This window comes from Triturus cristatus, chromosome 4_1 (genome assembly GCF_964204655.1).
Source record: "Triturus cristatus chromosome 4_1, aTriCri1.1, whole genome shotgun sequence".
NCBI classification, from domain to species: domain Eukaryota; kingdom Metazoa; phylum Chordata; class Amphibia; order Caudata; family Salamandridae; genus Triturus; species Triturus cristatus.
The window spans coordinates 117,829,843-117,855,029 of record NC_140585.1 but is presented as its reverse complement, the minus strand read 5'-3'; the positions used below and the strand labels follow the sequence as shown (position 1 = coordinate 117,855,029).

The 25,187-nt window shown below is 45.9% G+C and overlaps 1 protein-coding gene across 1 annotated transcript in view; it reads left to right on the top strand.

Moving 5' to 3' along the window:
• Positions 1–993: 993 nt before the first annotated feature.
• Positions 994–25,187, top strand: part of LOC146844091 (uncharacterized) — a 144,823-nt gene continuing 120,629 nt past the window's right edge. The window contains exon 1 of the mRNA XM_085651760.1: positions 994–1,074. Within this exon, the coding sequence (XP_085507886.1) occupies positions 1,070–1,074 (5 nt within the window). The 5' untranslated portion in view covers positions 994–1,069. The remainder of the gene's footprint in view (positions 1,075–25,187) is intronic.

Genomic DNA, 25,187 nt, shown 5'->3' with positions numbered 1-25,187 from the left:
GCGAAATGAAATGCATGTTTCCTGGTGAAATGACAATGTAGGCTTAAGTATGAGGAATAAGAAGTGGACCTGCTCTGGCCAAGCTTCGAGGGAGCTAGCCCACAAGAAAGAATACGAGAGCCTTCTGTAGCAAAAACAGGAGAGCCTGACTTAGCATAGAATTGCATAGTTTCCTATCCAGGACTGAGAGAGCAGTGTGGGATGGCTGTGAGAAGGAATGGAATCACCTGATCTGGCAAAGAAAGCGAGAGCAGGTGCCATCAAAATATGAAAACGAGTGATCTAGTAACAAAAGTAATGAGATTGTGCTACCAGAATGAGGACTCTAAATAGGATGAGTGGTGTAATGTCCTTCCGCCAATGGCCCTTATTCTGTCACAGGAAGCTTTCTCCAGATGGAGCCAAAGTGGGGTCCATCAACAGAAAGCTCACCCCTGTCTCTAAATGTAGGTCTGCCCTAATCAAGTTATGCATTTACATTTATTTGGTTATTATCTCACATGTGCTCCAGAGGTTAAATCTTAATAATAACCAAAACATCATATCTGCTGGGATAAGAATGTGAGTGTGTCCTGTCACTAAAAGGGATAATCTGCCTCTATTTTGCTCCTCTCAATGTCCTTCCTCACTCTTCTCCTCCCGCTCTCTTAGCTGGAGATGTGGCATGTTTGTTTTACTCACTGGCAGGTCACCAAATGATAGGCTTTTACTTTCTGAGTTTAGGCAGTACGGACTGAACTAAAGTTGAATAGCACGTTTGTCAACAAAATTGCTTCAAAGGTGCTCTGTAAAATCATGGGGGGGGGGGAGGGTGGCCACAAAAGTCCTCACCAAACTCAATACACTGTCCATTGGATCAGGAGCCCGGAATTCAAGTACATGAATCCCCTCCTACCAACACGCCCTCTTCAAGTTATTTCTACCCAATGGAATTCTTACAACCTATGACATGACAAGCATTTGAGATAAAAACCGAAGTGCACAAGGGCATTTCTTCAGAGGGACAGAGAGCGACACGCTGCCCTTGGAGAAGCTCCCTGGGAAGAAACAGAGGTAAACACGGGTCACCATGCGGTAAGTAAGAATCCTATATTATTAGCATTCTCCCTCCAAACTGAACTGCTGTAGTCTGGCTAGATCAGTCGACTTTGAAGCTGAGGAACTGGGATCGAGTCTCGGCAACGATGCTCAACATCCTGTGATTCTGGGCAAATCACTTAGGGCCAGATGTACGACCATTTTTGCATGCGCAAACAGGTTTGCGAACCAGTTTGTGCATGCAAAAACAGCATGGTTAATGTACAAACCCTATTTTGCAAGTCACATTTTTTTGCGACTCGTAAAATAGGGTTTTGCGACTCGCTATTAGGAAGGGGCGTTCCCTTCCTAATAGCGAGCGCAACCCTATGTAAAAATGTTTTGCGTCCGCAATTTACCACCACAAATTACCACCCTCTTCAAGAGGGTGGTAATGCACTCACAAAAGGGAAGGGATCCCCAGGGGATCCTTTCTCCTTTGCAAATGCAGGGGAAAATATTTTTAAGGGAAGGCAGTGGACCCAGGGACCACTCCATGCCTTTAAAAAATAAAACGAAAATGTTTCACATTTTTTTTTATTTAAATGCATCCTGTTCTCCTTTAAGGAAAACGAGCTGCATCAAAAAAAAAAACCTGCTTTATTTAAAACCAGCCCCAGACATGGTGGTCTGCTGAGCCCAGCAGGCCACCATACCTGGGAGGGCCAGCCATTCCCAAGGGGGTCGCAAATTGCGAAGGCTTATTAATATTCACGAGCCTCTCAATTTGGGACCCTATTGGGAATCGCTAACAGTGTGAAATACACGGTTGAACATTGGAAATAGCGCCTCGCAAAATGCGAGACGCAAATAATTCACAATTTGCAGGCCCTATTTCCACGGTTGTACAGCTGACCCCAAATCTCCCCATGCCTAGCAAAAATGAATGGGTTCATCTCTATCGAAAATGGTGCTCAAGTAAAGCGCTGCTCTGATACCCGATATCTTCGGCTCTAGTTCGTGGTCTATCAAACTTTTTTTTTTAAATCCTTAAAAGTACATCTACAGGCACCGTGAGAAGTGTGGAAGTGTGAAATTCCATTGAATGAGATTTGCCTCTTGTATACATAGTGTTTAGGTTATGGGTTGATTTGGGTTTTGTAGGATCCTAAATCAGCTCTACTAGGCCCACACTATTATTTAACAAATTTTATTAAAGGATAGAAAAACACTCGCACTGAGCTACGTGGATTCAACTTAAGCATCATACCATACAGACTGTCGAACATGTAGTAACAAGGACTAGCTAAGCCTAGTTCTCTATTCAACTACAATCAGCTTTGTAGGGTTTGTAGTATGCGATGTATGGTCATTGGAGCTAGATGTTTTTGTACATTCACAATCTCATTTACAGTTTACAGTAGGCCTGTTGTGGTACGAATAATACATGGGTTAAATCTTCACTATGGCACAGTGGGTCAATGCTACACTGTTTTGCCAAGGTGCAAAGCTGTAAACTTTTGATGGTTGTTGGTTTTGTAGAAGTGCTTGGATATCTTTGCCACGTTACGTTACCCGGGGATCATTTATAAAAGACATCGCAGGGCAGTTAGGAATGTACATTGATCTACAGTTGTCAGAAACATTGAAGTATATATATATAAATATATGCATATATATATATACACATATACATATTATCTACTGGCGGTCGCCAGTAGATAGTTATAGTTAGGACCGTGTTTCCATAGGAAATCCGCAACATTCAATTTGGAATAACTTTGGCGCCGGTTGACGAATCCTCGCGAAATTTTCAAAATAGGTGGGGTGCTCCGCTCCGCTCCTACCCTGAAAGTCTTGGGGGGATTCGCCAAGCGGGGGCTGAGAAAAAAGGGGGGTCCCAAAACGTGTTTTCCCCATGCAATTTTCCATAAGGACCTTTAGTCCAAGGTACAGCCCGAACGGCTAAACAGAATTACTTGAAATTTGGCAAAGAGGTAGTCCTCAGCTCAGGGATGTGCCTTTTGCATATATGGAGTCAATCTGCTCAGTAGTTCCTGAGAAAATCAAAAGTAAAATCATATATATATCTGGGCGGACCCTAACCACACATCTCATCCTGAGATCTGATTGGCTGTCAGCACTTCATCCAAGAAGTGTTGGCAGCCATCTTGGGACCAATATACATGATAGCACCTCATTAAAAAGCATTGCAGTTAATAGAAGGTTTTAAAACTTTAGTTACATTATAAATCATTTGTTGATGGTACCATACTCATTTAAGGAATTGTGGTGTGTTCTAAGGTGATTTTACCATGTGAAAAAGCCTTCTGCTGTGATATCATGAACCATGTTTTAGAGAAAACTATTTTCTCATGCTTTTCCCACAGAGGTTTGGAAGGTGATCTATAAGCTAAACTGAGAGCATATTTTCTGTAAATTCACATTATCTTTCTCAGTCATGTGAGAATGAAGACTGACATTCTCAGTAAAACATGTACATCCAACAAGGGCAGAGACTGTCAGTTGATTCCTTTGTGTTCTACTGCAGCTTCCCAGAGTGTTCTAAAGAACAACTAGAGCGCTAACAGTCTTACTTATGACAAAAGTATGGCACACCTGAAGCCATCTTGATTGGAATAAAGTGGTAACACTTAAAACATTTAATTTACAAAGGAACAAAATGAGGGGGTTCATTTTGCCATATAAAGTATGATTAGTGCTGCAGAAAGAAAACACACATTTTGACTTCTGAAATCCTCTTTTATTTCATTAAAAAATTCTGACATGCAGACTGAAACATGCACTTTCAATACCAGCAGCAGATTTGCCTGGTGAGCAGCAGCTTTACTACAGTGATCTAATGAGCAACTAGAGTGCTAACATTCAGAATTTATGGAAAATGTGTGACACATCTGAATGCCTTCTTGATGGAATCAAAGTAAAAAACTGAAAGTATTTCCTACTGAGGAGACTGCAGTAAATGAGGAAATTAGGAAACTTCATAACAAATAAATCTCCCAAGATGGCCACCAGAGACAAAAGAGCCCAAATGTAGCCCAAATATCACCCAGATGTAGCCCAAATGTAGCCCAATGACAGAACGTCCCAGAGTGTTCTTAAGATCAACTAGAGCGCTTACTGTCTTACTTATGACGAAAGTATGGCATACCTGAAGCCATCTTGATTGGAATAAACTGGTAACACTTAAAACATTTAATTTAAAAAGGAACACAATGAGGGGGTTCATTTTGCCATAGAAATTATGATTAGTGCTGAAGAAAGAAAAATTAGGGCATATTTTGAGTGACTTCTCAAATCCTCTTCTATTTCATAAAAAAATTCTGATATGCAGACTGAAACATGCACTTCTAATACTAGCAGCAGACTTCCGTGGTGAGCAGTAGCTTTACTACAGTGATCTAATGAGCAACTAGAGTGCTAACATTCAGAATTTATGGCAAATGTGTGACATATCTGAATACCTTCTTGATGGAATCAATGTAAAAAACTGAAAGCATTTCCTACTGAGGAGACTGCAGTAAATGAGGAAATTAGGAAACTTCATAACAAATAAATCTCCTAAAATGGCCACCAGAGACAAAAGAGCCCAAATGTAGCCCAAATGTAGCCCAAATATCACCCAAATGTAGCCCAATGACAGAAGTGTGCAAAACACTTATTTTTTGTGTATTTGCAGTTTTATATAGTGCAGACTTGTCAGGTATTGGAGTGCTTTACATGAGCATTGGTTACATCCCACAAGATCAAATTCATTTTGGTTGTAGACATGGGGAGATTACGTGATTTGACCAGAATCACAGAATGTTGTGCTGAAGCAGAAACTCCAACCTGGTTCCCCAGTTGCAAAGTCTGCAGCTCTGGAAGTAACACCACACCCTCTCCCCTAGGTGCAACATTTAATCAAGTGGTCAACTGGATAAAAAAACAAAGATTACAAATAATTTAAAAGTTCTTTGTCGCTATTTGAAAACTCAGAAAATATGTCCTCATTTTAGTTTTTTAGAGCACTAACCATAATTTTGATGCAAATAAGACCATCTCATATATGTAATTTCTAAAGGAAATGCTCTAGGCATTACAGTTTTGATTACATCAAGATGACGTCAGGCTTTCCACACTTTTGTAATATATATAGAATGTTAGCAATCTAGTTGTTCATTGGGATACTGTTGAGAGGCAGAGGCCAGGGGCACGGACTCTGAAAATTGAAGGCAGGTAGGAGAGTGCAGAGGCAACAATTTGACCACACTAGGCAGGCAGGAAGGGCAGTGGCAGCACAACAGACTATGGAGGGCAGTGGAAAGGGGGGCAGGGGCTACAAACCAACAATACAGGACTGGCAAGAGAGGCTGTGGTGATGTAATAGACCATTGAGGGAAGAAGGAAGAGGCAGTGGTCATACAACCATACATGCCAACCGACCCGTTTCAGCCAGGAAACGTCCAATGTTTTTAAGCTCAAATGGGCTTTACTTTATCTGGTTCCTATCTACAATCTCCTCTTTTTCAATGTAACTGAAAGGGGAAAATCAATACCCCAGTTTTTTTTTCAAAATCTCCCTCTTACCAAGTTCAAAATGTTCGCAAGTATGGTACATTGGATCATGGTAGGCAGGAGGAATTAGGGTAGGGACATGGACTCGGATAACAGAGGACAGGAGGGACATTGAGAAGTGCACCAAACTGACCCTACAGGGCAGGCATCAGGGTTTGCAGCAGCACAATACACCACACAGGGCATGCGGGACGGGAGTGCAGCACAACAATCCATAGAAAGCAATAGGGAGGGGACAGGACCATGCACATGGACAACAGACAACAGAGGGGAAAGAGGCAATGGTAGCTAGCGGACCATAATGGACAGACAGGAGAGAAATTTGCAGCATAACAGACCATAAAGGGCAGGAGGGACGGATCAGGGGCATTACAATGGAACCGACAAGCCAGGAAGGAGGGAATAGAGGTCTGCACATGGAAACAGAGGGCTGGGGGCAAGGGGGCAGGGCAGGAACAGCAAGATGACCATGGAGGTCAGGCAGGATGGGCACTAGAAACAAGACACACCATGAAGAGCAACAGTGAGACTGATGGCATACACACAGACCATGGAGGGAAGGTGGGAGGGGGTCAGGAGCAGCTAGCTGACCACACAGGAAGGTGGGAGGGGCCATGGCAGCACAGAAGACCATGCATGGCAAGCGGGAGGGTTAGTGGCAGCACAATGGCTATGATGGGCAAGAAGGAGGGTGCAGGGGCATGCACAAAGGACCATGGAGGATAGAAGGGAGGGTCAGGACCTGGGCGCAGACAAGAGAGTTCAGGGGAAGGGGCCTCACAACAGACCGCGCGGGGCAGGCAGGAGGAGCAGTTGCAGCACAACAGACCAGGGAGGGCAGAAGGGTGTGGCAGTAAAATGGACCATAAAGGACAGGAGGAAGGGGATAGGGGCATGGCATGTGGACAGGCAGTGTGAAGGTGGCAGGGACAGGTTACAGTCATCTGACAATGCTAGGCAGGTGGGAGGGGAGTGGCAGCTCAACAGAACACTCAGAGTAGATAGGAGTGGTAGGTCCATGGAACATGGTGGGCAAAAAGGATGGAGCAGGGGCATGCACAAAGACATCGGAGGGCAGGGGGAAGGAGAATAGGGGCAGCAAGCTAAGCACAGAGGCTAAGCAGGAGGTCAATGATTGCCCATAGAATTGGGCAATGGAGGGCAGGAGGAGTGGACTGGTACATCATGCTAAATGGAGGGCAGTGGCAGCACATCAGACCATGCATGGCAGGGGGGAGGAGGCTAGTCCATGGATTCAGACAACAGAAGATAGGGAGGAGGTGGATGGGACAGCAAGCTAACTGTTCATAGAAGGTGGGTATTAGGAACTTCATTATTTTTAAAATGTGTGTCTGTGCGAACTACTTAAAATATGAACAAGTATGCAGCATAATCTCACTTTTATTCAGGAAGAAGAGGACGTTTGGGACTGTGACTCCGGGCTCACTTGGCAGAAACATCCCCTGACCTTCCACCCCCATCGCAAAATGTAATGCCTGTGAAAAGGGTAGGTGGACGCAGTGTTATATAGAACATAGTCCTGAGAGCACGGTTGAAAATGAAAACTAGATATAGTATATGGTATAAACTATGCACCAACAAGTGTGATATAAGATGAACCGGGGCGTGAAATATAATATGCAATACATTGTGCGCAATGACAGATTCATTGGAGAGCGCGAGATAGCACAGGCACTAGCGCTTGCTATGTGATATGCGCCTTGGAGTGTAATATGCACAGGGCAGTGTTGTGTAACCTAAGTAGTCTCTAAAGTTGTAATATAAAATATATGCTGGGTAGTGTAACATTGCATATGCACTGTGACAAAGATATGGATCCCAGATTGTAATAAGTATGGCATAGCGCTGTGCTTTATAACATAGGCATCGAGGAAGGCACGTTAGATGGGGCTATATAACCCGTGCGAAGGCAAGTGTGGCATGACATATTCACGGGGTGGTGTTAGTGCACATGGGCTAGAGAGTGTCATAGCATAAGCACTAGATGGTGGAAAACAACACAGAGGTGTGTGGCACTCGGCAGGCAAAGGTGGGTGTAACACAGCATTGGGCTCAGCCAGGAGCACGCTGTGACTCTCAAGTGAGGTTTGTCTCCTTTCCAGAGAGTAAAATAAAAAGTATTACACATCCGGCGGTGGATGTGTGTTTTATTAACCGTGAGGGGGTTTCTTGCATAGTTTGGTTGAATTTTTGTCGAATCCCCTTTGAATGGCTTAGTGTGCATGTGTATTAAATGTGCCCGTCAATTGCTACCTATGTTTGTATAAATAAACGACAAGGGTGTCTACTTGGAGAGTACCCACCAGCGGGGGCTCCGGGATTAGGCACGGTAGGGTGTCAGACATGTCAGAGCTTCACTAGCGGTGGGAATACATTCTATGTGGATTCATTGTATGCATAGTCGCCTTTTAATGAATATCACGCAAATCGTCATGGTGATAGGTACATACGGTTTGTCCAGCAACACAGCCCCCCTCCTAAAGAATAAAAAAAAAAAAGGCCATGACCCGGGGGTTGGGGTCCCCGGGGCCAATTAAGGCCTTGGGAGGGCCAAATTAATTTTTTTCAACAAAAAAAATTAGGGTGCAGGCCCTGGGGGATGGGGTCTCCAGGGCTAGTAAATTAGAAAAAGAAAGGGGTCCACACAGCCTTCCTTCTTAAAAATAAATAAATAAAAGACCGGCATCGTGCCGGAGGCCATGCCCCCTTCTTGCAGCACTCTGCAAACGGGCCCCCTGGCCAGTTGTAAGTTGAGGAATCAATTCCCCTTCAATACTGAGGGTCCCTGATGGCCAATTAGCCCAACAGGTATCTCCAGTATGCGCCAGGGAGCTGCATTGCAGACAGGTGTTCTGAGGCCACGCCACTTTTTACACCTCCATGCAACGCAGCTCTGTGGCGCTTACTGGAGGTACCTAGTGGGCTAGTTTGACCCTAGGGACCCTTAGGATTCAAGGGGACTTAATCTCTCAACTCAGAATGGCCACAGGGCGCGTTTACACAGTGGTGAAGGGAGGGGACGGGGCCTGAGGTGACGTGTGCAAACACGCCCTGTGGCGCGTTTTTAAGTTGGAGAAATAATTCCCTTTCAATCCTGAGGGACCCTGGGGTCCAACTAGCCCACCAGGTGCTTCCAGTAAGAACCACTGCTCTGCGTTGCAGAGAGGTGGTGCAGGCCGTGCCACTTTTTACACCTCTCTGCAACGCAGCTCTGTGGCGCTTACTGGACGTACCTAGTGGTCTAGTTGGACCCTAGGGACCCTCAGGATTCAAGGGGACTTAATCTCCCAACTTAAAATGGCTACAGGGTGTGTTTACACAGTGGGCAAGGGAGGGGACGGGGCATGAGGTGACGTGTTCAAACACGCCCTGTGGTGCGTTTTAAGAGGTAGTTTTAATCCCCTGCCCTATTATATACTAGGGGCTTACAGAGAAGGTCATGCTAATCACAGGGGGACCCCAACGCATAGTGTGCCCTAGTGTATGTAGGTGTTGTCACTGTATTCTGAGTGTCTTTTAACATAGCACTGGCTCTAGGACTGCTTAAGCAGACTCAGTTACCACCAGTATCCGTCTGAAAAAGTTGAGGGTACAGGATGATTTTGCAACAAGGCTTCTTTCTGCTCTTCGGTTTGTTCTTTCTGCACGTTATATTTCTTCCTGCACTTTTCTTCGTCTTTGAGGACTTCTGTTGATTCTTTCTGCATTTCTTTTTTTTCTTTCTGTGCGTTTTTCCTTCTTTCTTCACATGTCCTATCTCTGTGGTCATAGTTAGAAATTAGCATTTAAAAAACCTTTGAAATTCACTGAAAAAACCATAGGTTTCAGGCACGTTATAGCTAGGAATTAGCATTTAAAAAACCTTAGAAATTCACTGAAAAAACCATAGGTTTCAGGGGCGATATAGTTAGCTGGACTTTTCACTCGTACAAAACCATAGAAATTCCCCCGTTATAGTTAGTTCAGCTAACTATAACTCGCACGCCCGCAATGCACTGCTGATGACGTCACAGATTACATCACTCATGACATGGTCAGTGACATCACTCATGACATCACTCATGACATCATCCTTATGATAGAGTGGCAGACCTCCTCCCCCCCTAATATAACCTTTGATACACACATTCTAAAATAGAAATTACAATTTTCAAAACAATGGACATACCAATACCAGTTACAACAACCTATTCAGTAATTGTAAGATCCACATACACATCCACTCATTCACCAACAGTCCTATACAGTCACTCATACATGCACTCAATCATCATATGTATTAATACACCTATACATTCTGTTACACAACGCCACTCATCCATAAAGTTACTCACACACGTAGTCACTCATGCTAATAAAGAATCAAACATCCGTTTACCTGCATATTCAGTTATACACACACCACCACACTTACTTCTACAGAAACTTACACATACTTAGTCTTTTAAACAATCACTTATAGAAACACATACTTATTCATACAGGAACTCTTTCAATCTCTCACTCTCACATATACTCACTTATATACACCAATAGTCACATATACTAGTTTAAAACATATGTAGTTACTCATAGAGACACTATTGAGACAGTCATTCACTCACTAACACACCCATGCACACACTCATCCACCCATACAGTCCTGCACACATGCCTTCAACACATACAAACAGTGAGTCACTCATTCATGCACCTATGCACTACGTAATACCCCCCCACCGAACCATAAAAGACTAAGTATGTGTAAGTTTCTGTAGAAGTAAGTGTGGTGGTGTGTGTATAACTGTATATGCAAGTAAATGGATGTTTGATTCTTTATTAGCATGAGTGACTATGTGTGTGAGTAACTCTATGGATGAATGGCGTTGTGTAACAGGATGTATAGGTGTATGAGTACATATGATGAGTGAGTACATGTATGAGTGACTGTATAGGACTGTTGGTGAATGAGTGTATGTGTATGTGGATCTTAGAATTACTGAACAGGTTGTTGTAACTGATATTGGTATGTCCATTGTTTTGAAAATGTTAGTTTCTATTTTTTAATGTGTGTATCAAAGGTTATATTAGGGGGAGAGGAGGTCTGCCACTCTATCACAAGGATGATGTCATCAGTGATGTCATTTGAGATGTCATGAGTGATGTCATGAGTGATGTCACTGACCATGTCATGAGTGATGTAATATGTGACGTCATCAGCAGTGCATTGCGGGCGCGCGAGTTATAGTTAGCTGAACTAACTATAACGGGGGAATTTCAATGGTTTTGTACGAGTGAAAAGTCCAGCTAACTATAACGCCCCTGAAACCTATGGTTTTTTCAGTGAATTTCTAAGGTTTTTTAAATGCTAATTCCTAACTATAACGTGCCTGAAACCTATGGTTTTTTCAGTGAATTTCAAAGGTTTTTTAAATGCTAATTTCTAACTATGCCTACAGAGATAGGACATGTGAAGAAAGAAGAAAAAACGCACTGAAAGAAAAAAAAGAAATGCAGAAAGAAGAAACAGAAGTCCTCAAAGACGAAGAAAAGTGCAGGATGAAGGATAACGTGCAGAAAGAACAAACAGAAGAGCAGAAAGAAGCCTTGTTGCAAAATTATCCTGTACCCTCAACTTTTTCAGACGGATACTGGTGGTAACTGAGTCTCACTAAACAGTCCTACAGCCAGTGCTATGTTAAAAGACACTCAGAATACAGTGAAAACGCCTACATACACTAGAGAACACTATGCGTTGGGGTCCCCCTGTGATCAGCATGACCTCCTCTGTAAGCCCCTAGTATATAATAGGGCAGGAGATTAAAACTACCTCTTAAAATGCACCACAGGGCGTGTTTGCACACGTCACCTCAGGCCCCGTCCCCTCACTTCCCCACTGTGTAAACACGCCCTGCGGCCATTTTAAGTTGGGATATTAAGTCCCCTTGGATCCTGAGGGTCCCTAGGGTCCAACTAGACCACTAGGTACCTCCAGTAAGCACCACAGAGCTGCGTTGCAGAGAGATGTAAAAAGGGGCACGGCCTAGACCACCTCTCTGCAACGCAGCGCAGTGGCGCTTACTGGAAGCACCTGGTGGGCTAGTTGGCCCCCAGGGTCCCTCAGGATTGAAGGGGAATTATTTCCCCAACTTAAAACGCGCCACAGGGCTTGTTTGCACACGTTAACTCAGGCCCCGTCCCCTCCCTTCACCACTGTGTAAACACGCCCTGTGGCCGTTTTTAGTTGGGAGATTAAGCTCATTTGAATCCTGAGGGTCCCTAGGGTCCAACTAGCCCATTAGGTACCTCCAGTAAGTGCCACAGAGCTGTGTTGCAGAGAGGTGTAAAAAGTGGCACGGCCTGGACCACCTCTCTGCAACGCAGCTCAGTGGCGCTTACTGGAAGCACCTGGTGGGCTAGTTAGCCCCCAGGGGCCCTCTGGATTGAAGGGGAATTATTTCCCCAACTTAAAACGCGCCATAGGGCATGTTTGCACACGTCACCTCAGGCCCCGTCCCCTCCCTTCCCCACTGTGTAAACACGCCCTGTGGCCGTTCTAAGTTGAGGGATTAAGTCCCCTTGAATCCTAAGGGTCCCTAGGGTCAAACTAGCCCACTAGGTACCTCCAGTAAGCACCACAGAGCTGCGTTGCATAGAGGTGTAAAAAGGGGCGTGGCCTCAGAACACCTGTCTGCAACGCAGCTCCCTGGCACATACTAGAGATACCTGTTGGGCTAGTTGGCCCTCAGGGACCCTCAGTATTGAAGGGGAATTAATTCCCCAACTTACAACTGGCCAGGGGGCGCGTTTGCAGAGTGCTGCAAGGAGGGGGCGTGGCCTCCAGCACGATGCCGGTCTTTTATTTATTTTATTTTTTTAAGAAGGAGGGCTGTGTGGCCCCCCTTCTTTTTTTTAATTTACTGGCCCTGGGGACCCCATCCCCCAGGGCCTGCACCCTATTTTTTTTTGTTGAAAAAAATAAATTTGGCCCTCCCAAGGCCTTAATCGGCCCCGGGGACCCCAACCCCCGGGTCATGGCCTTTGTTTTTTTTTAATTCTTTAGGAGGGGGCTGCATTGCCCCCCTCCTCAGGCCACTTATGGCCCCAGGGACCCCCTCCCCCGGGGCCGGCCTTTGTTTTTTAATATTTTACAAAATATATTTTATAGAAAAACCTAGGACATGCTGGACAAACCGTATGTACCTATCACCATGACGATTTGCGTGATATTCATTAAAAGGCGACTATGCATAGAATGAATCCACATGGAATGTATTTACACCGCTAGTAAAGCTCTGACGTGTCTGACGCCCTACCGTGCCTAATCCCGGTGCCCCCGTCGGTGGGTACTCTCCAAGTAGACACCCTTGTCGTTTATTTATACAAACATGGGTAGCTATTGACGGGCACATTTAATATACACGCACACCAAGCCATTCAAAGGGGATTCGACAAAAATTCGACCAAACTATGCAAGAAACCCCCCTCACGCATAATAAAACACACATCCACCGCCGGATGTGTAATACTTTATATTTTACTCTCTGGAAAGGAGACAAACCTCACTTGAAAGTCACAGCGTGCTCCTTGCTGAGCCCAATGCTGTGTTACACCCACCAGTGCCCGCCGAGTGCCTCACACCTCTGTGTTGTATTCCACCAGCTAGTGCATATGCTGACACTCTCTAGCCCATGTGCACTGTAACACCACCCCGTGAATATGTCATGCCACACTTGCCTTCGCACGGGTTATATTGCCCCATCTAACGTGCCTTCCTCGATGCCTATGTTATAACGCACAGCGCTATGCCATAAATATTACAATCTGGGATCCATATCTTTGTCACAGTGCATATGCAACGTTACACTCCCCAGCACATATTTTATATTACAACTTTAGAGACTAGTTAGGTTACACAACACTGCCCTGTGCATATTACACTCCAAAGCGCATATCGCATAGCACGCGCCAGTGCCTGTGCTATCTCGTGCTCTCCAATGAATCTGTCATTGCACACAATGTATTGCATATTATATTTCATGCCCCGGTTCATCTTATATCACACTTTTTGGTGCATAGTTTATACCATATACTATACCTAGTTTTCATTTTCAATCGTGCTCTCGGGACTATGTTCTATATAACACTGCGTCCACCTACCCTTTTCACGGGCATTACATTTTGCAATGGGGGTGGAGCGTCAGGAGGTGTTTCTGCCAAGTGAGCCCGGAGTCACAGTCACAAACGCCCTCTTCTACCTGAATAAAAGTGAGATTATGCTGCATACTTGTTCATATTTTAAGTAGTTCGCACAGACACACATTTTAAAAACAATAAAGTTCCTAATACCCACCTTCTCTGAACAGTTAGCCTGCTGCCCCATCCATCTCCTCCCTATCCTCTGTTGTCTGAATCCATGGACTAGCCTCCTCTCTCCTGCCATTCATGGTCTGATGTGCTGCCACTGCCCTCCATTTAGCATGATGTACCAGTCCACTCCTCCTGCCCTCCATTGCCCAATTCTATGGCCCATCATTGACCTCCTGCTTAGCCTCTGTGCTTAGCTTGCTGCCCCTATTCTCCTTTCCCCTGCTCTCCTATGTCTTTGTGCATGCCCCTGCTCCATCCTTTTTGCCCACCATGTTCCATGGACCTACCACTCCTATCTACTCTGAGTGTTCTGTTGAGCTGCCACTCCCCTCCCACCTGCCTAGCATTGTCAGATGACTGTAACCTGTCCCTGCCACCTTCACACTGCCTGTCCACATGCCATGCCCCTATCCCCTTCCTCCTGTCCTCCATGGTCCATTTTACTGCCACACCCTTCTGCCTTGCCTGGTCTGTTGTGCTGCAACTGCTCCTCCTGCATGCCCCGCGCGGTCTGTTGTGAGGCCCCTTCCCCTGAACTCTCTTGTCTGTGCTCAGGTCCTGACCCTCCCTTCTATCCTCCATGGTCCTTTGTGCATGCCCCTGCACCCTCCTTCTTGCCCATCATAGCCATTGTGCTGCCACTAACCCTCCTGCTTGCCATGCATGGTCTTCTGTGCTGCCATGGCCCCTCCCACCTTCCCTGTGTGGTCAGCTAGCTGCTCCTGACCCCCTCCCACCTTCCCTCCATGGTCTGTGTGTATGCCATCATAGTCTCATTGTTGCTCTCCATGGTGTGTCTTGTTTCTAGTGCCCATCCTGCCTGACCTCCATGGTCATCTTGTTGCTCCTGCCCTGCCCCCTTTCCCCCAGCCCTCTGTTTCCATGTGCAGATCCCTATTTCCTCCCTCCTGGCTTGTCTGTTCCATTGTAATGCCCCTGATCCATCCCTCCTGCCCATTATGGTCTATTATGCTGCAGCTTTCTCTCCTGTCTGTCCATTATGGTCAGCTAGCTACCATTGCCTCTTTCCCCTCTGTTCTCTGTTGTCCATGTGCATGGTCCTGTCCCCTCCCTATTGCTTTCTATGGATTGTTGTGCTGCACTCCCATCCTGCATGCGCTGTGTGGTGTATTGCGCTGCTGCAAACCCTGATGCCTGCCCTGTGGGGTCAGTTTGGTGCACCTCTCCATGTCCCTCCTGTCCTCTGTTATCCGAGTCCATGTCCCTACCACAATTCTTCCTGCCTACCATGATTCAATGTACCATACTTGCAAACATTTTGAACTTGGTAAGAGGGAGATTTTGAAGTAAAACTGGGGTATTGATTTTCCCCTTTGAGTTACATTGAAAAAGAGGAGATTGTAGACAGGAGACAGATCAAATAAAGCCCATTTGAGCTTAAAAACATTGGACGTTTCCTGGCTGAAACTGGTCTGTTGGCATGTATGGTTGTACTACCACTGCCTCTTCCTTCTGCCCACAATGGTCTATTATATTGCCACAGCCTCTCTTGCCAGTCCTGTATTGTTGGTTTGTTGCCCCTGCCCCCCTTTCCACTGTCCTCCATAGTCTGTTGTGCTGCCACTGCCCTTCCTGCCTGCCCAGTGTGGTCAAATTGTTGCATCTGCACTCTCCTACCTGCCTTCAATTTTCAGAGTCCGTGCCCCTGGCCTCTGCCTCTCAACAGTATCCCAATGAACAACTAGATTGCTAACATTCTATATTTATTACAAAAGTGTGGAACGCCTGACGTCATCTTGATGTAATCAAAACTGTAATACCTAGAGTATTTCCTTTAGAAATTACATATATGAGAGGGTCTTATTTGCATCAAAATTATGGTTAGTGCTCTAAAAAACTAAAATGAGGACATATTTTCTGAGTTTTCAAATAGCGACAAAGAACTTTTAAATTATTTGTAATCTTTATGTTTTTTTATCCAGTTGACCACTTGATTAAATGTTGCACCTAGGGGAGAGAATGTGGTGTTACTTCTAGAGCTGCAGACTTTGCAACTGGGGAACCAGGTTGGCGTTTCTGCTTCAGCTCAACATTCTGTGATTCTGGTCAAATCACTTAATCTCCTCATGTCTACAACCAAAATGAATTTGATCTTGTGTGATGTAACCAATGCTCATGTAAAGCACTCCAATACCTGACAAGTCTGCACTATATAAAACTGCAAATACACAAAAAATAAGTGTTTTGCACACTTCTGTCATTGGGCTATATGTTGTAAGTTGTTTAGGTAGGCATCAGGACACGTCTTCAGGTTATAAAATAGATTTATTAAGATAGCACAGCAGAGATAAAACACTTCGCTAGCTGACCAGACCATCAACTGCCAAGACTGGAACATTCACATACCAAATAGAACACTCATAGGTAGTAAGGGAGGTTGAGAAGATATAAACACAAAGAAGGGACTACTGACCCCAAGTAGCCAATCTGAAGTATCTGGGTGATATTTGGGCTACATTTTGGCTCTTTTGTCTCTGGTGGCCATTTTGGGAGACTTATTTGTTATGATGTTTCCTAATTTCCTCATTTACTACAGTCTCCTCAGTAGAAAATACTTTCAGTTTTTTACTTTGATTCTATCAGGAAGGCATTCAGATGTGTCACACATTTGCTATAAATTCAGAATGTTAGCACTCTAGTTGCTTATTAGATCACTGTAGTAAAGCTACTGCTCACCAGGGAAGTCTGCTGCTGGTATTGAAATTGCATGTTTCAGTCTGCATGTCAGAATTTCTTAATGAAATAGAAGAGGATTTGAGAAGTCACTCAAAATGTGCCCTAATTTTTCTTTCTGCAGCACTAATCATACTTTCTATGGCAAAATGAACCCCCTTATGTTGTTCCTTTTTAAATTAAATGTTTTAAGAGTTACCACTTTATTCCAACCAAGATGGCTTCAGGTGTGCCATACGTTTGTCATAAGTAGGACTGTTAGCGCTCTAGTTGTTCTTTAGAACACTCTGGGAAGCTGCAGTAGAACACAAAGGAATCAACTGACAGTCTCTGCCCTTGTTGGATGTACATGTTTTAATGGGAATGTCAGACTTCATTCTCCCATGACTGAGAAAGATCATGTGAATTTACAGAAAATATGCTCTCAGTTTAGCTTATAGATCACCTTCCAAACCTCTGTGGGAAAAGCATGAGAAAATAGTTCTCTCAAACATGATTCCTGATATCACAGCAGAAGGCTTTGTCACATGGTAAAATCAACTTAGAACACACCACAATTCCTAAAATGGGTATGGTGCCATCAACAAATGATTTATAATGTAACTAAAGTCTTAAAACCTTCTATTAACTGCAATGCTTTGTAATGAGGTGCTATCATGTATATTGGTCCCAAGATGGCTGCCAACACTTCTTGGATGAAGTACTAACAGCCAATCAGATCTCACGATGAGATGTGTGGTTAGGCTCCGCCCAGATATATCTATCTTTTTAACTCTAATTTTCTCAGGAACTACAGAACGGATTTACACCATTTAAGCAAAAGGCACAAGTCTGAACTGAGGACTACCTCTTTGCCAAATTTGGAGTAATTCCGTTCAGCAGTTCGGGCTGTAGCTGCGTCAACAGGTCCTATGGGAAAATGCATGGGGAAAACGCGTTTTGGGACACCCCTTTTTTCTCGGCCCCCGCTTGACGAATCATCGTGAAATCTTCAGGATAGGAGCGGACCGGAGCTGGCCAAAAAGTTTAGAAAATTTCAGTAATAGGCGCCAACGTTATTCCAAATAGAATGATGCGGATTTCCTATGGAAAATAGGTCCTAACTATAACTACCTACTGGCGACTGGGGGTCCGCACCGTACATACACGGGTGGGGGTATGCTCCGTACATACACGGGTGGGGGTACGCTCCATACATACACGGGTGGGGGTACGGCGCGTCCATCCGCGGGGGGCCTGGGGGTACGGCGCGTCCATCCGCGTGGCTGGGGGGGGTGTTCGGCATGTACATACGGGGGCTGGGGGGACGGTGCATACATACGGGGGGCTAGGGGGGTGTTCAACGCGTATGCGGGCACGTGTCTCCATGGTTGCTATAGGAGTTCTCTCCGTACGGTGTTTTTTCCATACAGTTGTACAATCGGACGGACGGGACGGATCGTACTTGCGCGCTCGGACTTCAGTTTTCCGATTCGTACGTAAAATCTTCCGGTGACGTGTCGGACACTTTTCCCGACCCGAGGACGTGTCGGGGAATTTTCCCAATGCGATTCGTATGTATTTTTTCCCATACGAATCGTATTTGCCAGTTTGTACGGTACTTGTACGATTGGTACGGAAACAAATCCGGATACGATTCATACGGGGAATATTTTTCCAGGATCGGGATCGGCACCTAGGTGGCTCTAAAAAGAGCCTTTGTGTTAATGGAGAAACAGAGGAACAAAAAAACGAAAAAATGAAAAAAATTATGGCAGGGAGCATGAGTGCTGCTCTATCTTCCTCTCTATCAGGTTAATGCTGGTGTCACCAAGAGAGAGAAGAGCATTGCAGTCATTGCACCAAATATGCACCCTCTCAAAAACAGGGCGTATATCCAGAGGGACAGAAGTAGGTGAAGCTGCCGCCGCAGATGAAGTGCTCGGCTGAGCTGCCAATGATGTGCTCGGCTGAGCTGCTGCGGATGTGCTCGGCTGAGCTGCTGGAGGGTTTTCTCTAGCAGCTCGAGCAAAAGCCACAGGATGTACTCCTTCAACGTGCCTTATCATAGTGTGAATACTAAAAGAGTATTTCTTGTTAGCATTTCCTCTTGATAAGGTCGTTCCACAAATACTGCAGGTGACTTTGGGAGCATTCACCTTCTTCTGCCCCTAAGGAAAAGTGAAAAATTGCCATATAAAAGAGTTTTTCTGTTTCCTCTGGCTCTGTGGCACAAGAGTCTCCTGCTCACTCTCAGAAGTTGGCTGCTGCTCTGCCATTGTATCACAGTTCAGCTCCTTCTCCCAGGGAATCAGAAGTAATAATGAGGGGAGTGGGTGTGGTGTTGGAAGAATCTGGAACTGAAAATACTATGAACCAATGAAAAGTGTTGTTTCTTAATCACATGACTTGCCGTGCGCGCTCCGTGCGCGCACGCTGCGCGCACGGAGCACGCACGGAGCACGCGCGCATGCGGGTACGGACCAGGCGCGTACGGAGCATGCGCGCATGCGTGTACGGAGCGCGTACGGAGCACGCGCGCATGCACGTATGGCGCATGCGCGTATGGAGCACGCGCGTACGGAGCACGTAAATGGGGTTTCTTGTTTAGGTCTCGCCTGAGCCAGCGCTTTAGCGCTGTTCTTGCGAGAGCTTTTGTAACAGGGGGATCTTGAAGTGCAAACTAGTGCTTTTCAGGCCTCCAAATACAGTGCATGTGCGCTGGGCGCGCGCACCATTTGGCAGCCTGAAAAGCACTGCCTGATCACTTTCGCGGCCGCTTTGATGTCCTCAGTGAGCCGCTCGGCCACTGAGGACATCAAAGGGGCGCTGAAGTGCACACCATTTGCCACCCCCTTCCTGCTTGTTTTTTTTCATGCCTCGTCGTATTCACTTTGTTGGCGCTGGTTGCACAACTGAGCACCGCCCTTTAACACACTGGCCTTTGCTTCTGCACGGCGATGTGCAACTCCTCCCTTGTTGTCGGTTGCTTTCCATTCCCCAGTTTGCCACCACACTGCAGCAGGGCTTCGTATCTCTCCACGTTGGATGGGTGGACTTTCATAGCCCTGTGCAAGCTAACGTGCAATGCATGATATAATTCACAGTGCTGTATGTACAATAGAGTACACTGCACACTCTTTATTTTAGAACACTTAATTTCATGTACGTCACTAGTATTTCTGTGTATTCCCCCTCCCGCTTCACATTTGGAGCCCTTCCCCCACCATCCGAGAACAAACGCAGCACTGCCCTCCCCCACCCCCTCCTTTTCAGTGTGATTCGGGTGAGGCAGAAAGAGGCACGGACCCCAGCTCAGACCCGTTGCTTTCACGGCGCTCAGCCACCCGCTGAGATGAGCTTCTTGGCCTCTCTTGTCTGCTGCACCATTGCCGATACCCTGCCCTTCCTTACTGTACTCCAGTAAAAATATTGCTTTCTTGACTTTCACCCTTCTGCTCCTCAACTATAGCTAGTGCAGTTCCTCTTACGTTGCCTGGATACTCAACTCAGTTTTTAGTTTTGTTTATTTACTTTTAGCATTTCCTTTTTAGTTCGAGCAAAGCTTGTTTGTGTGCCATTGCCCTCTTCCCATGCTCACTCCTCCATTGTGCTGAGGCATAATTATTGAGCCTTCCTCATGCTTGCCTGGAACAATTACCACCGTCACCCTGTATTGTATTTATTACTCAATTATGTTTATTATACAAATGGTCCATGTAGTACACTTGACAGAGCTATAATGCAGCGCTATGCTGTATCGTTTTACACCATTTAACAATGGCGGTGACTGTTCTTTGACACGGAGTCCTTGGTTAATGTTCCTGACTATTAGCCTATATACGCACGATACTTACATCTGGAAATTCATTTGTCTACCATGCCGGCAAACTTGAACTTCTGAATAAACATCTATACTCTACGCCTACATTATATGCATACGCACGGTAAGGGTAACTTTTTTGTTTTTAATAACATCTCGTTTCTTGCTGAACTTTGGCACAGTAATGTATAACCATGCTCTGCACTCAGGGATGTAATGTTAGGTCTGTGGTAGCAATCACAGATTAATGAGGCAGCGATTTGGACTTTTAAACCTTGACATGACGGTTTTCAAGGGCATACCTGCACAACATTAGTGTGCCTAAATCCACAGCACTTCATTATTTTCCCCTTAGTCACAATGGTCGGCTGAAAAGGATTTACACATCCTAATATTTTCCTTACTTAAATATAGCTACTTACATGCATTGACTACATGGTCCATGACTGGCTACCCTCCCCTCCCAGCTTCACACACAACACCTTGAAGGATTGTCCACAGCAGATTGTCTTTGGAAGGCGGGGGGTCAGGGACCCCCCGGCCGTATTTATTATACAAAACAATAAAAGGATGAAATATTAATATTACATCAATATGTTAAGAAACGCAAAATTCATCACATTAGATTTCCAGTATTGAAGACAAATATCAAAGGCTAACCTTAACAAAGTCTAATACAGCGTGTTTCCTATCCGAATCTAACATCCTGTCTGAATTTTGCATTCTAACATTTCTGGCCCGACGGCAAGGTCGCTAACCGGTGTCAAGTCTTACTAGCCACGCCCTTAACTACATGTGCGCATGCGCGACAGGGAACCGCCTACCCCGTCGGCATCGTGAACTCCATTTAACCAACAAGGAGGGCCCTTACACTCTGCGTCATCCGCTGACGTCACGGTGTATGTGCGGGGTGGCTAACCGCTCAAGGAAAGCGTGACTCCCTCCCCCGCATCTTTAGCAGCTAGCGGATTTTCCTGCCCCTGAAGTTCTAGGAGGGACCAGTGGCCCCTCCCCCTGGGGCACCCCCTCCGTGGATGGTGACGCCCCCCCTAGGACCTTAAATTGCTGCTCACCGATCATGACCTTACCGCCTGACCAACCCTAATAAATACGACGATGAACCTAGGGAAAAAGAACTCGCTAAAGGACAACTACACTAAACTAAAACCAAACCATATAAATACACAGCATGCTGTACTAATAGGAAAAAGGCCTAAGTACACACAATATTACCTTTTACATGGCAACATAATCACAGCTATATAAGGGAAAAAAGGCCTAAGCACACACAATATTACACTTTTAATAACAACATAATCACAGCTAAAACGGGAAAAAGGCCTAAGTACACACAACATCCAAATTTGATCACAACCAATCACAGGTAAAACGGGAAAAAAGGCCTAAGTACACACAACATCCAAATTTGATCACAACCAATCACAGATAAAACGGGAACAAAGGCCTAAGTTCAGAAATGATCAATGAGAAAATGTGGGCCTATGTAACACCATACACTCACGTCAAGTTCTTACACATGTAACGGGAAAAAGGCCTAAGGCAGACTTACATAATACCATCGACTAGCATTGTCCATTACCTAGTTGTTTAGGGCTGGTGGGTGGGGAAAATTAAAAAGCCCCGCGTGTGGGGGGCACACGAGGTATGCGGGGAGCGAGCCAGGGGCAAGAGGGCGCCCAGCTCGCTCCCCGGGCCTCTTATGGCACTCTGCCCCATGGGGTCGCCTCCCGACTGTCCCGCCCCCTGCCCCGGAAGCAGTACAGCTGCCTCCGGGTCATGTGTGCGGCATCAGCCAATCGGTGGTGAGGGCGCGCCGCGAGCGTCATATACCCGCGACGCAGCCCCACCACCGAGAAGCCGGGGGAGGGGGGGCGCCGCACTGCCATATGGGCGGGAGGGCCGAACGGCCCCCCCCTTTACACATGGTCCGTGACTGGCTACCCTCCCCTCCCAGCTTCACACACAACACCTTGAAGGATTGTCCACAGCAGATTGTCTTTGGAAGGCGGGGGGTCAGGGACCCCCCGGCCGTATTTATTATACAAAACAATAAAAGGATGAAATATTAATATTACATCAATATGTTAAGAAACGCAAAATTCATCACATTAGATTTCCAGTATTGAAGACAAATATCAAAGGCTAACCTTAACAAAGTCTAATACAGCGTGTTTCCTATCCGAATCTGTGATTAAACAAAGAAGACTAGCTTAAGTTGACCAAAGTGATGCAGTACTCAAAGTAGTTCTGTCACAGACACCTTGTAGGTGTATTCATGAAGCCCTCACCCACCAACCTAGTTGGTGGCATGCTTCATCATCGGGTCCACCCAGTGACACCTAGTATGTCCCGGGTGTGCTACGACGCCTGATTACAGCGGAGCTGGTATATTGCTGAGAGTGCAGTGAGGTTGGGTGAATAGTAATTTAAAACGGCTTGGTGGTGGTCCCAGTACCCAAGGGTAAATTAAATTTTAATAACTGGGCCGACACCAGCGGTTAAAAGTAAGGCTACAGGACCTGTAAAGGTGGAGAGTTACTGCCCCCTGCGTCCTTCAGATGGTCGACATGTTTCAGCCAGTGCCTTAGAGTATTCTGGCTTTCCTCAGGACCGTTTTTAAAAGGGTGTGGTGAAAATAAAACAGACTTAGTGTTGTGGTACAGACTATGTGATACACTCACTAAGGCGTTTTTCTATGTGTGAGAGGGGGATTCCCTTCTCATGCATACCTGTACAAACAAACATTAAAAACAAGGACAAAACATTTGTAGAGAGAGTCAGTAGTCAATTTAGACATCCGGTCAACAATGCTTAGGTGGCCAGCACTATAGTGCATGGTGAGAAGACTATAGTCGGCTAGGTGTGATGGTACTGGTGGTGCCATCAGAGTGAAAGTACGCAACTAATTAAGAGCGTGGTGTGGCTAAAACACGGAAATCACACTGAAGGCAGGTGACTTAGTGCAGCAGGGCGCAAGGAAAATGTTCTTAAGCTTTGGGTTATTAGCCAAGGCTTCCTGGAGGGAAGCGGTAAGGGGATGACGCTATGAGAGAAAAAGAGATAGGCTGTGGGAGTTAGGGACCTGTGAGGGAAAAAGCGCTTACCCAGTTTGTTGTTTGGAGGCTTGTCAGGATTGTCATACTCACAGTCTTTCTGGTCAGTGCCTGCCTTGTACCTGTTGTCCCGCCGTCGTCCTCCGGTAGAAAGAGCCTCTCGGCGTGTGGGCTTTTTATACTGAGGTTAACGAGGTAGCACCGCCCCTAGATGTAGTTACTGCTCATGCTCGTAGTTTGCACACTAGTCTCTCGTGCATGCTCAGTGTATCAGCGGGTTGTTGCTCATGCTCATGAATTGCACACTAGTTCCTCGCACATGCTCAGTGTGAGTGCTTGATTTACAATGTAGGAGAATTGCACACTAGTCTCTCATGCATGCTCCGTGTATCAGCGGGTTGTTGCTCATGCTCATGAATTGCACACTAGTTTCTCGCACATGCTCAGTGTGAGTGCATGATTTACAATGTAGGAGATTTGTACTCCTGCCTTTGGCATACGCTCAGTTTGATAGCGCGATTGTGTGAAGGTATATGTAAAAACTAGATTATGAAAGAACTACAATATGCCGCCAATGATACGGGGTAGGGGGCAACACCAGTGTTAGGTGTGGCGTGGTCTTATATGCGCAGGCGCTAAGGGTTCAGTGTTGGTTATGTGTGCGTTAATGCTGGGAAAACATGCCTGCGGGACGCGCCGCCTCCCAGAGTGGTTCGGCCCATAAATTACTGTTAAGTGCGCGCAGCGCGCTAAGGTTGACATGGCAGAATGGGTGGGGTTGAAGCATGTGCCCAAGATGTTGGCAGTTTGGTGGTACACACAAGGGGGAGCATGATCAATAATTGTGTCCAGGGGGACTATGGCATGGGGGGCAACTGCGCACAGGCCAGGTGATGTGTGGGTCTAGGGTGTGACTGAGTTCCACGGTATGGCATCGTTGAGGCCATTGGTTTGGGTGGAAAGACGATATATCCAACGTTGTTCCTTGCTAAGTAATTTCTTCTCATTATCCACTGCCAGTTCCGGTAGTTGTTCAATGATGGTCCAGGTCAGGTCATTGGGAGTGTGTCCCTGGGTGATGAAATGACTGGTCAGTTTGCTAATGTTCTTCTTGCACCTGATTGTGCTCCTGTGTTCTGTTATTCTAGTTCTTATTTTTCGGGTGGTCATCCCAATGTATCGGAGGCCGCAGCTGCATGTAAGTAGGTAGATCACGTTACGTGAATTACAGTTTGTGTGGCTGCGTTGAGTCCACACTTTGTCTGGTTCTAATATCAGTGTTTTCGTATGGCTGGTGAGATGGCACACGCTACAATCATTGCATGGGTAGTGTCCAGAGATCTTAGGTAGGCCCCACGCATTCAGGATAGTATTGGGTTCTCTGTTGGTCAGGGGTCTGGGGCGGGTGCTCACAAGTTGGTCTTTCAGGTTGTTGCACCTTTTGTAGGCAAACCTGGGGGTTTCCCATTGTCGTTGTCCAGAGTTTAGAATTTTCCAGTTTTTGCGTATGAGTTTCGCCACCTCATTGGAAGCTGTGTTGAATGTGGTGACACACGTGATGGGTTGGTCACTTTTGTCCTTGGGTACCGTTTCCAGGAGAGCCTCCCTATTTTGGTTCCTGGCTCTTTTCTTGGTTTTGTTGATAATGGCAC